This window comes from Notechis scutatus, chromosome 1 (assembly GCF_049901735.1).
Source record: "Notechis scutatus isolate UNSWTSFEM ecotype Mainland chromosome 1, rNotScu1.2, whole genome shotgun sequence".
Taxonomy (NCBI): Eukaryota; Metazoa; Chordata; class Lepidosauria; order Squamata; family Elapidae; genus Notechis; species Notechis scutatus.
In genome coordinates, this window is record NC_142009.1 from 198,351,782 (window position 1) to 198,365,934 (window position 14,153).

At 39.1% G+C, this 14,153-nt stretch overlaps 1 protein-coding gene across 1 annotated transcript in view; it reads right to left on the bottom strand.

Moving 5' to 3' along the window:
• GALNT5 (polypeptide N-acetylgalactosaminyltransferase 5) overlaps window positions 1-14,153 on the bottom strand; it is a 51,669-nt gene that overhangs the window by 25,595 nt on the left and 11,921 nt on the right. The window contains exons 3-8 of the mRNA XM_026674465.2: window positions 7,271-7,437; window positions 6,519-6,638; window positions 3,232-3,367; window positions 2,175-2,294; window positions 1,532-1,649; window positions 118-441 (exon numbers count right to left, since the gene is read on the bottom strand). Of these exons, the coding sequence (XP_026530250.2) occupies window positions 118-441; window positions 1,532-1,649; window positions 2,175-2,294; window positions 3,232-3,367; window positions 6,519-6,638; window positions 7,271-7,437 (985 nt within the window). The remainder of the gene's footprint in view (window positions 1-117; window positions 442-1,531; window positions 1,650-2,174; window positions 2,295-3,231; window positions 3,368-6,518; window positions 6,639-7,270; window positions 7,438-14,153) is intronic.

The following is a 14,153-nucleotide window of genomic DNA, read 5'->3' on the forward strand; positions in this document are numbered from 1 at the left end:
ATACATTTTGCTGCTGCTAACGTGAGATTTTTATAGTGCATAAGAAATTAAGCTAAAACCACAATTAACATAGCACATAGCACAAATTGGTAAAATGAATTGGTAAAATGAACATACCAGCCCATTAGCTTTAACAAGAGGGGCCTCCAAATCAGGATACACGTTTTCCAAATACCACTTGAAGTTCTTGCACTGAAGCTGCTTCCTCAGTTTCTTCTGTTGAGTCAAATCCCCAATGTCCAAGTTTTTTTGAATGAGGTGATAACCATGTCCATAGAAAAGATCTGTGTATTCATCCAGCCAAACTTCTGCTACCCGGGCCAAATTCCGCTCTACTGTAGTGAGGCGATCTTTAGGGAAGGAGTAGGGGTTATCATTCCTAAAAATATGACCTACTCGGGAACACGGGATAATCTCAATTTCTCCTCCACACATCCAAACCTGATGAAATAAAATCAGGCCAACAATAGATAATTTTATTCCATAATCTGCAGTGTGTAGATTTCTTAATTTCTGCATGTGTCTTACTTTGTTTTTTTTCTGGCAATTTTATTCCATAATCTGCAGTGTGTAGATTTCTTAATTTCTGCATGTGTCTTACTTTGTTTTTTTCATGAGAAATTCCGTATCTACTAAGTTGAGAACATATAAAATTGTGATTTGCATCAACCATGTATTTACAGCACAAATAAAGTCTTGGGGTTTCAAATTCCTGGATAAGTCGTGGTTTAGACCACCTTGTCTAATTTCTACAACTCAAAATTACTTTCTTGTTGAAACCTTCACAAGTAAAACAATGGCCATAATGGTTGTTTAGCAATTCAGACATTACATCACTTACAATGAGCACAAATATTAGCTTGCACACTCTTTTTAAAACTTTCTTTTGATGCAAACCAGTGGTGAGGCCTCAATCTATCATTTGGTGACTGAGACTTCATGCTGAATTGTATTAAAACTTCATTGATCATTGCTTTGTAACAATTTAAATACAAGTGTAGATATTGAGTGATTGGTCACCATTTGAAGCTTTATGTCATGATTTAAAGGGAAGGTTAGGATTTTATAATATAAGTTATATTTAGATAATACCATATATATTGCTTAAGAAACCTGACAGTTAAAATATTAATAGATTATTAGTTATATAATTATGAATAATACTCTTATCTATATACAGGGAAAAGTCAATTTTCTTGACTTTGGTCCACTGACTTTGCACATAATAGACACAAATAACAATTTTTATTTTATTTATTACATTTGTCTGCTGACTATCTTGCTTAGAGATTTGCAGCCATAATAACATACTTTTGATTTACCAGGCATTGGGGTATTAGGGATATCCCCTTCCATAGATACTAATAATCATACCATAATGACATACTGTTTATTTTAATACAGTTATTCCTAATCATCCATAGTTAGGAGAATTGGAAACAAATGCATATGCACGATTTAGCTACTGACAAGAGAGCATTAATTTGGCAATCAGGTATGAATCGGAAACAAATGAAAATGTTTAACATACCTTGAATGAGATCTCCATATTTTCACCTCCCCAAACATCAAGGCCAGGATCATATGCTCCAAGCTCAAAAAAATACTTCTTATCAATAGAAAACAGCCCACCTGCCATCACAGGACATCTAATAATTGAACCAGACATTACATGTACATTGTGGTTTTGGAGGGCAAATGAAGATTTTGCTATTTTGAGATATGTCCTTTTGCACACAAATGACAGTTGTTGTATTACATGCAAATATACCTGAAAGTTCAAAACATTGGAAAACTAATTTGGCAATAGTTTGATGTTTTTTTCAAAATCTTATAAAATCTCTTGATTTATGTTAGACAATAATTTAAAGAAGCAGGGAACTTGTGGCCACATTGCCAAGTTACAAGTTTCATGAATCAGAATGGGCAGAGGTAATTCAGTAATAGCACTATTAGCAATAGCAACTCAGTAATATTTAGAAAATCAAAAGTTCTTTACTCTGTTTTAAAGTAGCATCTGTAGTTGAATAAACAGGTCATGCTTAACATCATATTACTTTCCATCCAGAAAGAAGAAATTTGCAAATCATTAAACTATGTGTCATTCTACCATGTCAGACATTTATTACTTAAAAAGCAATTCTGTTCACAAAACTTTAACTTCATACACTTACCTAATTATATCGGTTTCCTTAATCTTATTTTTTTTAATGACATCTGAAGGAATTGGCTTCCACCCAAAATTCATTGGCCATGTAAAAACACCACGCTGAAAACTATCCACGGTCATGTAACTAAATGATGGAAAACATGCAAAGAATTCATTTAAAAAGCAAATGCTGAATCAGAAGCTACAAAAAATTGAATGACATCTCTGAGGTTTGGGGTTAACAAAATCAGATTAGACACAATAGCCTGCAAAATTATGAACTAATTGATTAATGTTATGATATGTTTGTGTTTTCTTATTTTATTTTGAATTAAGCTTTATAACAAACAAGAAAGGATCTCAAGAAAAGATGTTCTATCTATGGTAGAACTGTGTTTTGCCCAAAGGAGAGTGGTAATCTGTGTTAAGAGTCCCAAGGGTTCTCCTGTTGTCACTCATACTCAGTGGTAGTATTCTACCGGTTCGGCCCAGTTCAGCCAAACCGGTAGCTCCAAGGATCATCTGTGAGTGACCTGGTTCGCTCCGATGATCAGCTTCTGGGCCTGCCTACCCCGGCTCTATTCTGACCTTTATTTCATGGTTTTCAAGCTCAGCTGCTTTTAGCATGGCACAGCAGATTGCCACGTGTCAGCTGTTGAAGACACACGGAGATTGCAGGAGGTCAGTAGCAAAGCGCTTGCTCACCGAACCGGTTGTTATACCAGTTGAATCACAACCGTGAGCCCCGCCCACCAAGCCACGCCCACAGAACTGGTTGTAAACATTTTTTAATCCCATCACTACTCATACTTTGTAAATGTTTTTAAAGTGTTTTGAAGGAACATGCCTAGAAGAGCTTGCTGAATAATCCCCTTCAAGACAGAAAAGCTGAATGGTAAAAGGACACAGTCAGAGTACCTGAGATCATGAAGGTGTGACCAATTCAATTATTGGCGTGCTCCCTCCTGGAAGACCTTGTTCAGGCTACAGTCCTGGAAAAAGCTATGCTAAATTCCCTCTCTGCCCATGGATTCCTCCCCCTCCCCCTAGTTTCAAGGGAAACATGGAAGAATAAAACTCACCTCATATCTTTGTCACTGATCACTTCAATGACAGGGCAAGCAACTTTTTTTCTATTTAAATGAATTCTGTCCAGTAGAGGTTCCAACCACCCCACGTTGCATTCCACATGAGAATCTAAGAAGGTCAGGACATCACCTAGAGAAGGAAGTAAATTTGCCATTATAACAAGGAGACAGGAAAAATTTGGCAAAGTTTACAGTGTTTATTGGCCTCTCGAAAAAAAAATTCGATTCGCTTATTGTGGATAGATATTTAACATACAATCCATATATAACGAGGAAGTTCACAAGAGACATTACTTAAGTGATTTTTTCCCCTCAGATTATATCTCTTCATTGTTTATTCAAAAACTTCCACCTTGCCACGATATGATGTTGTTTTTTACTGTTCACTTTGTCAAGAATCATAAAAAGATTCCGCACTAAAAAGTAACTTGGAAATGCTAATTCTTAACTGTATCTTAATCATACCATATATTCTTTCCAACACACAATTTTTATATACCACTGGGGAAAATGTCCTTTATGGCATTTCACTAATTGATAAGAATGCCTCCGCTGGCCAGCACCATATTCACCTAATTAGAAATTTCTCTAGAGTAGTGAAATTGTGATGTGCTTTAAACCTTCATCAATATATATGACATATGAGTTGGAAAACGTGTTAATAAAGTTTTTCATTTTATTAACAGAGACTTGCAAACACTGCAGTGGTGTAATAATAAAAAGGTATACCTATGGAAGGACCAATTTTATTTCATGCAGAACAATCTTGAAGGTGCTTATTAGCTCTTTGTGAGCAATAACTGGTCCTATCACCTACTAATGCCTCCATCACTGCTGCATAGCTGGCAAACTCAAAATGGAGTTGTTATATGCATACTAATATACTAATACTGAGATCTTTTATAATGTAATAGATTCTCTCTTGCCTGGAGGGGATTTTTGCACATAAGCCCCTCATGATCATAAAACATATGTCTAGTGGTTACATGACTTGGGTGCATAGTGGTAGGATTAGCCTCCACAAATTTGCAAGACTTTTATTTGTTTTTAAACATACAAGGATGGCTGCTGAACTCCCAGATGTGAAAATCAATCACTAACCAATAAAGGTATATTATCTAAAGGAAGAAAAATGAAGAGAGAAGTCAAAAAGTTTCTCCTCCTTTTGATGATTTTTGGTATTACCTCTGAAAATATTCACCTCTCTCAAAATTTACTTTCCCTCAGTGAGTCTGCATAATTAAACCTTATTGACTGTGTAATGTAATTACCTCATTTTCTCTGGCTACAATTAACCCAACCAACTCATTAAAGAAGCATTGGGTTAATTCACATTTCATTTTGATGGTCATCAGCTTTCAAAACTTGGAGACTTTATAAATTTATTTACATTATCCTATTCATGACACGATTTCCAATAGATCAGGCTTGTGTGGAAAAATTATTCAGGATTCTAAAGGGAAATATGGTGACAGAATGTACAGAAAAATGCAACAAAGATACCAAATAGAACTCTTTACAACTCTGTAATCCTTTAATTCGGGGAACACATATTATTATTTTCATATTAATTAGAAAAAAGATATTTTCAGAAAGTATTTCTATCACACATATCTCAAAATACAATTTGAGTCCAAAAATCAAAGCAAAAGCATATCTTCCATAAAATGTCCTAGAGTTGATAACAGTAACATTCAGAAGAAAAACAATTCCAAATATATAATTATTCTGAAAATTGGCAAGAGCATTTGTTACAATAGCTATTAAAGTAGAGGAGATCTTCACACTGGAATATCAGTAGAGCTGGCCTCAAGGACAGTTTTTAGTAAAACCTTTATATTAACTTGCTACTAAATTTCTATTTTTAGTGGACAGGAAGTTTTAACATTTGAAATATATGTGTAACACTTTCTGCTAAAAACACCAACGTGATGCATAGCAAATAAAACAATATCAAATTCATGAAAAGTATTTAAAAATTAAAAACATTACTCCTAAAATGTATTAAAAAGGCCAGATTAGAAAGACATTCTGGAGTTCAGTTGAATTAATACTAAACATATTGTGCAGTGTAATTTTAAAAATATCTTATTGATTTCAATAAACTTATTGTATAGTTGCTGGAATAATACATTATATTACATTATATTATAGCTTATTTATGGCTTAGCCCAGCATATAAACTCAGCCAGTGATTTTTGTACTGTTTAGATCTTAACGTCATGTGTAAACAGCCACTGTCACTAAATCAAAAAATCCTCTGTAATCACATTTACTGGGGGTACTGGAAGTTGTTTTTAGTTTTATCTCTAACATTAATTTGAAGTATGGTTTTGTTTTAATTAAACAATTTAATCATTTTATAGAGTGATGTTGATAGTCTCAAGTTCTTAGATTCTTATTTTATTCCAAAACTAGAAAATATATGTAGATCAGGGTTGAACTGATGAATCCTTGGTGTTCTCGGAGTTTATAGGGAATCCTTGGTTATTAACAGCAATTAGGGCTGGAATTTCCATTCCTAAGAAGTGTGATGTCATGTCACTGCACCACTTAGTAACAGCATTTCTGGCAGTCCCCAGTTACTATCATTAAACTAAGACCATGCAGGTTGTTAAGCAAGTACTTCAGATGATTGCAACTTCTGATTTCCTGCCAGCTTCCCCACTGAATTTATTTGTGGGGAACCCAAGACTGCCCACCTGACTTTGAGACACTGTGACGACTGGCAATCCAGGCCATTTGTTAAGCATTCAGATCATGATCCTGTGACCGTGGGGAATTGTGTCATATTGAACTCTGAGGACCAGTTTATTTATTTAGAAAATTTATAAAGCTAACTACTTGCTCGCAGTGACTAGGCAGCTTACAAACAGTACAAACACAAAATAGAAAAAAAATAACCCAAGTACAAGTAACCAAGTTGTAATTACTACTCGGATATACTTACAACCCGGTTACTGCTATCGCAAGTCAGAACAGTCATTCAATGAAGACTACCTATATTTTATTGTATTTTTTAAAAATACCTGTAAACTACTGAGAATAGAAAGGAGAGAGGATAAAACAAGCCATGACTTCACACAATGTGTGAACTCAGTTAAGAGAACCGCATGTTAGCACCTGCTCCCAGCTAACCAAAGCTTGGAACATACTACTTAGTTCCCTTTATTCTAATTAAATTTAAATGAACAAATTTCATTTAATAAACTAGATTGTTCTAATTATTTCTGTACCTTGTAGGGTATCTGCAATTAATCAATCAATGCCATTCTGCTTACCTTTGGCAATCTCTGCTCCAGCTAGTCTTGCTCGTATTAAACCATGTCTTTCTTTTAGATGAAGGATACGGACCTTTGGAAACTGTGCCATGTATTTGTCTAATTTGTCTTTCAGGTAAGCTAAATTAGAACAGAGGAGAATCAAATATGTGTACTACAGATAGTATCTATTTCAAATTTAACTAATAAAGTGGGTCATCAATCCCCAAACACTGCCTCTGATACTTGTAGAGGATATTGAAAAATACCAAAAAATTGTTTTCTACCGACAGTAGAAACTGCATATTAATCAACTGATTATACATCATACCTTTACATTTGCTGGGTACATTTGTTTCTAAATTGTGAGGGGAGAAAAAATATGATATAATGTAGGAGAAGGGATGGCAGAATCTGGAGGCAGAGTGAAAAAAGGGATCAGATTAGAATCCCTACATAGCCACAAAAGAACTAACTCCCTCCTAGAATGCTGTTGACTCTTATCTAAGCAGGTACCAATCGTTAGTTGAGGAGATTATTGTGCATAATAGGCATGAGTAGCAATAAATCCATTTTTGTTCATGGGGGGACTTGATCTTTTGTGTTTGACATACGGGGATCCACTGAAATAAAGTAAGTCCACTTTGATATTTCAGGGAAATATATGGGATGTATTGGAGAACCTCAGTAACTTGTATCATGATGAAAAAAAATGTTTTGTTTTCAAACAACAAATTATGAAATGGCATGTTGTTTCTAGGATACTGACTTACCTCTTGTGCTAAAATCATCCACCAAAATAACTTCTTTAATCAATTCAGGGGGGGACCGGTTGAGGATACTATGGACAGAACGCAGGAGAGTGGACCATACTTCATCAACAAAGCACATTATAATGCTAGTGGTGGGAAGATCATTGTGGACAAGAAGATTTGAACATCTGGAACAAAAGAGATTAATAGCATAGCATAATATAACATAAATACTTGATACAAGCTGGCTGGTAGAAGTGAAATTAACCTCTCTAATTGCCATAGAAACTTATTTTACTGATCTTTTCTTCTGAGGACAAGAGAGTTGAGCACTGAAAAATAAATTCTAGTTAAATAATACCTCTCAAAATGCAAACACTTCCTCCCCAGCAATTAAAAATTGTGGGAAAGAAATCTGAGTGTAAAGTAAGGAAAGCTATCATCTGAGTACTGTACTTGAATCCAATACAGCTAACAGTATCACCAGTCAGCATTGCTAGGCATCTGCTTAATGGAAATTGAGAAATAGTAATGGCATAATCCTAAAATACATCTCAATATATAGTGGGGAGCATTGTGAACTGTTATGCCTGCTCAGTTTGCTGTCCATGTACTCACTAATTAGGGAATTTGAAGGTTCTTACTCTTTCTTTTGATAATTTTTAGTCTCAAAATTAAAGTTAGGTTGCTCAAACTTCAAACAGAAACTGTTAGATCCATGATCAGATGGTGACAGATGCCTATCTGTCATATCCTCTTCTGCACAGCCAAGCAGATCAGGGAATAAGTAAATGAGCATCAGGGAGGAAGAGGATGTCTTCAAGGAAAAAGGCCCCATTTAGAATTATAAGATGAAGGCCAAATGGGGATGTGGAGGTAAGCCTCAGTGAGATCAATGGAAGAGAGGAGGTCGGCCTCCCGAACACTCTCTAAAATAGAATGCAGAGTCTGCATTTTAAATCACCTGTATTTTACAAATTGGTCGAGAAATTTTAGATCAAGGATGGCTCGCCACCCCCCTGAGGCTTTGGGAACGATGAAAAGGTGAGAGTAAAGCCCACGTCCCCATTGAGAGGGGGGACCAGGTTGAATAGCCCTAATTTCAAGAAGGTGCTGAATGGCCTGATTCATGAGGGCTTGCCTGGAAATGTCCCTAGAGACAGGACAGATCAAAAAAAATTGGGGGGTGGCGTTAGGAAGTCCAATTGTAACCCTGACCTAATAGTGCTGAGCACCCAGGTGTCCATCATTGACTCCTCCCATTTGGAGGCAAAGAAGGCTAGGCAACCTCCAATGGGTGGGGAGAACGAGGGATTACTTAGAGTGACGGAAGGAACGACCCCCTCCCCTCCGAAAGGGTCGTTTACCAGTAGAAGGTTGTTGCCTGCCAGATGCTTCCGCCCGTTGGTCTTGGTGTTGGGAGTATGGCCTGTGAGAGCGGGGGAAGCGAGATGAGGTCTCCCCTCGGAAGACAGGAGGGCGATAAGGAGCTGGGCGAGTCGGCTTTTTTCTCAGAGGAAGAGAGAATTTTACGTTTATCTCTGGTTTTGAGAAAAGGTTCCAGAGCATCACCAAAAAGCTTATCGCCTGCAAATGGAACTGAAGCCAGCTTCCATTTTCAGCATGACTCCACCTGCCAATTTCGGAGCCATAAAAGTCTTCTTGCTGCTATAGAAGATGCCATGGCCCTAGATGCAAATTTGGCGGAATTGAGAGTGGCATCCGCAGTGAATTCCGCCGCTGCAATAATCTTATTAAGGTCTTGGTGAGACCAAAGGTCAGAAGCAGGCAATCTATTCTGGAGTTGGCGCAGCCACCGTATGGATGCCCTCGTGCAAAAGGATGCTGCTGTTGAAGTCTGAACAGCCCAAGCAGCGGCCTGGTGATTGCGCTTGAGGGTCTGTTCGGAGCGTTTATCATCTGTTTTCATGAGAATGAGGCCAGAACCGGAATGTCAACAGAAGGCACTGCCAGGGCATTGTCCAGAGCTGTGCTGACATTGTAGAAACGCTTATCTAGAGAAGATGGGCGAGGACCTGCCGAAGGAGAAGCGCACTGTTCCTTGACCATGTCCAGGAACGAAATGGGAGAAGGCAAAATCTTTGCATGCACTAGAGGCTTGGAGAAGAGCGAATCCCCTTGGCTAGAGGGATTTCCTGTGGCTCGGGAGCCACTTCCTCTGGCAACAGCTTGGCAGTAACCAAGGCCTTGCTGAGTAATGGCCTGAAGAGAGTAGGTTTGAAGACCAATGCAGAGGATGTCTGCTCTGGGCGAGAATCCTCTTCCTCTGAAAGATTTTGGTCAAAAATCTCACCCTCTTCACACTCTGAATGAGAAGAGTAACTGTGTTCAGATGGTGAAACCCTTCCCTCCTCATCAACCTCCTCCCATTCTGGTAGAGAAGAATGGACCCTGAGGTCCTGGGGGCTGTGTAAATCAGGATGATGAGGCAAGGTTGAAGAATTTGCTTGAAGCCTTCAGCCAATCCCTGCCTAATGGCCAATGAGACAACATCTTGGATGGTCTATGCTCAAAGGTAGAGGCCAAAGGCCCACTGCTGTTGGAGTGAAGTTGGCTTCAGGCCTAGAGTGAGGAGAGGTTCGAGGCCTGGAGGGAGGGGGAGGAGCATAGGGCACAGAAGCCTGTTGGAAATAAGGCCCAGATCTGCTGAGATCCTGAGGATCTGATTGTACTGCAAGAGCCTCAAGAGACCAGGATGGAGGATGGAAAGGCTCATAGATAACTTCTCCTCTCCTGGGAGGGCTTGGCTGGGGCCCACGAGTATCACCTGAAACATGCTGTAGTTGCACTCCCTTATGTTGAATAGTTCTGTTGAACTGCCTCTCTAGAGCTGCATGTCTGCGCTTCTCTGCCCTCAATTCAGCCTGAGTTGCTTTCTTAGGGGCTAGAGCCTTAGCTTTGATTTTAGCAGCCACCTCCCTCTGGACTGATTGGGTGCGTTGCCTACGTCTTTTTCTCTTATTGGGCTTAAGAGACTGTTCCACTGGGGGGGAAAGCTCTGCCTGATCCTTATCTTGCTCCATTTGTAGAATAAAGGCTCTTGCATTGGAAGAAGCTGTTTAGAAATTTTTCTATTAAGCCCCTTAGGGTATAAATGGCCCCCAGGCTTACAAAATGGCCGCTCACCTCGTGGTGGAAGGCTTCAATCCAAGATGGCCACTGACTAGGGGAAACAGGCTCCAAGATAGAAGAATCGCTCCTTAGGCTATACAGAGCCCCGAGCGAAGTCAGCAAGGGAAAAACGCAGCAACCAGCCACACGATCAGCTGGCTTGTGCTCTTATCAGTTTGCTGATCGTTTTTACGATCGCTCCAAATCGCAGGCGTGGGGGAGGTCTACAGACGCTGCCCAGCTTGCCTGCACAGAGCTCTGTAACACTGCTCCCAACGTTGCAGGAGAGCAAGCCCTGTTCTCCTGGAAGAGCAGCTGCCTTGGGAGCTGCTTGAAGCGAGGAAAAAAGGTACTGAAGATCGCTGGTGAGTGCTATCTAACAGAACGCTTTCAGAGACACAGCTACTGACTGAAAGAGCTGAGTCAAAAGCTGGGGTCTCTCCCGGGGGTTGGGTTTTATATCTTAGTACAGACTCAGCTAAATGACATCATAGGAAGGCTGGGCTCTCGATGCAGCATGGAGGAGAAGAGGAAAGTTTGGTGTACCAAAGAGCAGATGTAGAACATTTAAAGTTCAATTTAAAATCCAGATTTGTGGCCTGGTTTGATTGCCTCAGTTTTGAGGTATATATTGTTGTTGTTCAGTCATTAAGTCATATCCTACTGTTTGCAACCCTATGGATCATAACACACCAGGCCCTCCCTGTCCTTCACTTGTCTCCCTGAGTCTGCCCAAACTCATGTCCACTGCATCAGTGACATTATCTACCCATCTCATTCTTTGTCATCCCCTTCTCCTTTTGCTTTCAATCTTTCCCAACATCTTTTCCAATGTGTCCTTTCTTCTCATTTGGTGGCCAAAGTACTTGAGTTTCGACATACATATTGCCGCCAACAAATAGGCTTTTCAGGCACATCTACATTATATTATCTTAAAATATTGCTTTCCCGTCCTTCCATACCCAGTTCTGACATTGAGTAGAAGACCTTTTTTTCAAGAAAGTCATGGAGTTTATTGCCAGATAGGATGCTGGAAAAAAAATAAGACATAAAAAATTCTGCAAATGCCATGAAGTTACTACCCAAAGAAAACAATACATGGACTAATTCTGTAATAAGGTTTAAAAAAATGGAAAGACCCTTGCCAAGAATTTGTGACTGGGGATATATTTTCCAGTTTCCTCCAAGGGCTAACCAAGAAATAGGAAGACTGAAAAGACTGAAAAGTGAAAACTGTAATGAGGTGTCATGTTTCAACGAGTAGTCCTTAATGGGTCTAAGTCTACATGGAGGGCAGAAAGCAGTGGGGTGCCACAAGGTTCAGTCTTAGGCCCAGTACTCTTCAATATCTTCCTTAACGACTTAGATGAAGGAATAGAAGGGGAACTCACCAAATTTGCAGATGATACTAAGCTGGCAGGAATAGCTAACACCCAAGAAGATAGGCTCAAGATCCAGATGGATCTTGACAGACTAGAATACTGGGCTGTATCTAACAAAATGAAATTCAATGTAGAGAAAAGTAAAGTCCTACACTTAGGCAAGAAAAACCAAAAGTACACATATAGACTGGGTGAAACCAAGCTCAACAGCAGTAACTATGAGAGGGATCTTGGAGTCTTAGTGGACAACTAGCTAAATATGAGCCAGCAGTGTGTAGCAGCAGCCAAAAAAGCTAATGCAATCCCAAGTTGTATTAACAGAGGGATACAGTCAAGATCAAGGGAAGTACTAATATCACTCTATAAAGCCTTAGTAAGACCACACCTAGAGTACTGCATCCAGTTTTGCTCACCACATTATAAAAAAGATGTTGAGACTCTAGAAAAAGTACAGAGAAGAGCAATCAGGATGATTAGGGGACTGGAGACTAAAACATACAACGAACAGTTGCAGGAACTGGGCTTGGCTAGTCTAGTAAAGAGAAGGACCAGGGGACACATGATAGCGGTCTTCCAATATTTGAGGGGCTGCCACAGGGAGGAAGGGGTCAAGCTATTTTCTAAAGCGCCTGTAGGCCAGACAAGGACTAATGGATGGAAACTGAACAAGGAAAGATTTAACCTGGAAACAAGGAGAAACTTTCTGACAGTGAGAAAAATCAACCAATGGAACAGCTTGCCCTCGGAAGTTGTGGGAGTGCCATCACTTGAGACCTTCAAGAAGAGATTGGACTGCCATTTGTCAGAAATGGTGTAGGGTCTCCCGCTTGGGCGGGGGGTTGGACTAGATGACCTACAAAGTCCCTTCCAAGTCTGATTATCTGTTATCTGTTTTCTAAGCATTCTTGCAAGGAGGCAAGGTTATTACTTACTTTATAATATTATTATTTATTTAATAATAACATTATTACTGGCATCCTCAGATAGCTGCGAAGCCTTGGAATAGCACTCTTCCATACAGTACCCCATCCCCACATAAAAGATAACATTTTTCTGACCTGGCATTGCATGAAGAAACTTGTGGCTGGAGATAAATACTCTTATAAATTTGTCACAATATTCCAAACTGGACAAGGTCACCCAAGGCACTTGAGTAAATTAAAAGAAGCTTAGATGCAGTCATTCAATGCTACTCTCTGACCATGAACCAGGTCTACTGGCAGAGAAGAGACCCCATAATGGACTTCCAACTTGCTTTCCTGAACAAGAGTTAAATTCAATCACAGAGACTCTATGTTAAGTTTAATTGAGAAATAACCCATACACTGCACTAACTTTTGATAGAATTTCGTCAACAGTTGTTTGTATTAATACATCCTTGTCGCTGGCAAAGAATAGTCCCTAGTGGATGATAAAAATAAAAGATCCAGGCTGCTGCCTGGATTTCTATTAGCCAGTTTCTGGTTTAAAATAGCACCCGCCTCCTGTGACCAAGCAGGGTGGCCAAAATAGTCTTCAAATCCCAAGGCACCTATATTATTTTTCCAGAGGAAAATCTTTTTTTTTTTAAGTGTTGGCAACTACAATGTGTTATAAGGAAATAGAAGTCAAGAGAAACGAAATAATTTATGAAGGGCAAAGTACAAGGAAGCTAGATGTAAAGCAAATGTAAACTGAGTGTAAACTGGAAGCATCTAATACCTAAACCTTATGTTTTCCAACTGCCCAGAGATGACAGCTTCCAAAAGTCTCAACCAACATGGCCCTGGGTTTCCTGGGAGCTGTAAATCTGATTTAACTAGAGTTATAAAAGCCCGAGAAAAAGGTAACTTGCTCAAGCATAAAATGGATAGCACACCCATGGCTTATCTAATTTTTTGTGCACTCATCTGTTCTAGATCTGCATTATTACTACAATTTAAGGGTGTTGGTTTTTTTTGCCAACTTGTGAGACCTTCTAGCAGTCTCCTCCACTTTGGTAATTCTCAATGCAATTTTGATGATTCTCTATGTGTCTGAGAAATGAGAGTTATAATTCCAAACAATATAGAGGGATTCAGATAGAGAAAGACTAACATATATATAGAAATAGCTGAAGATACAGAAAACTCTATATATAATCCAGAAGCATAAAAGAACATAATGGGGTTCTTTTTAGCCTAAATGCTAACATGCCAGCACCAAAGCTGAACCTTCTCAAAGTTGCCATAACAAAGGTAAAATTACTGTGGATTGAAAAAAGAAAGAATAATCAAAGCCTGAAGGCCACATATATTATGAACTGGGTCTTACTTGGACTCGTTCAGTAACACGCATGGGAATCAGCTTGGACAAGCTGTAGTAAAAATTACCTCTCCAGGGGAGAGGGCAGAGTGAATCACTGAATCTAC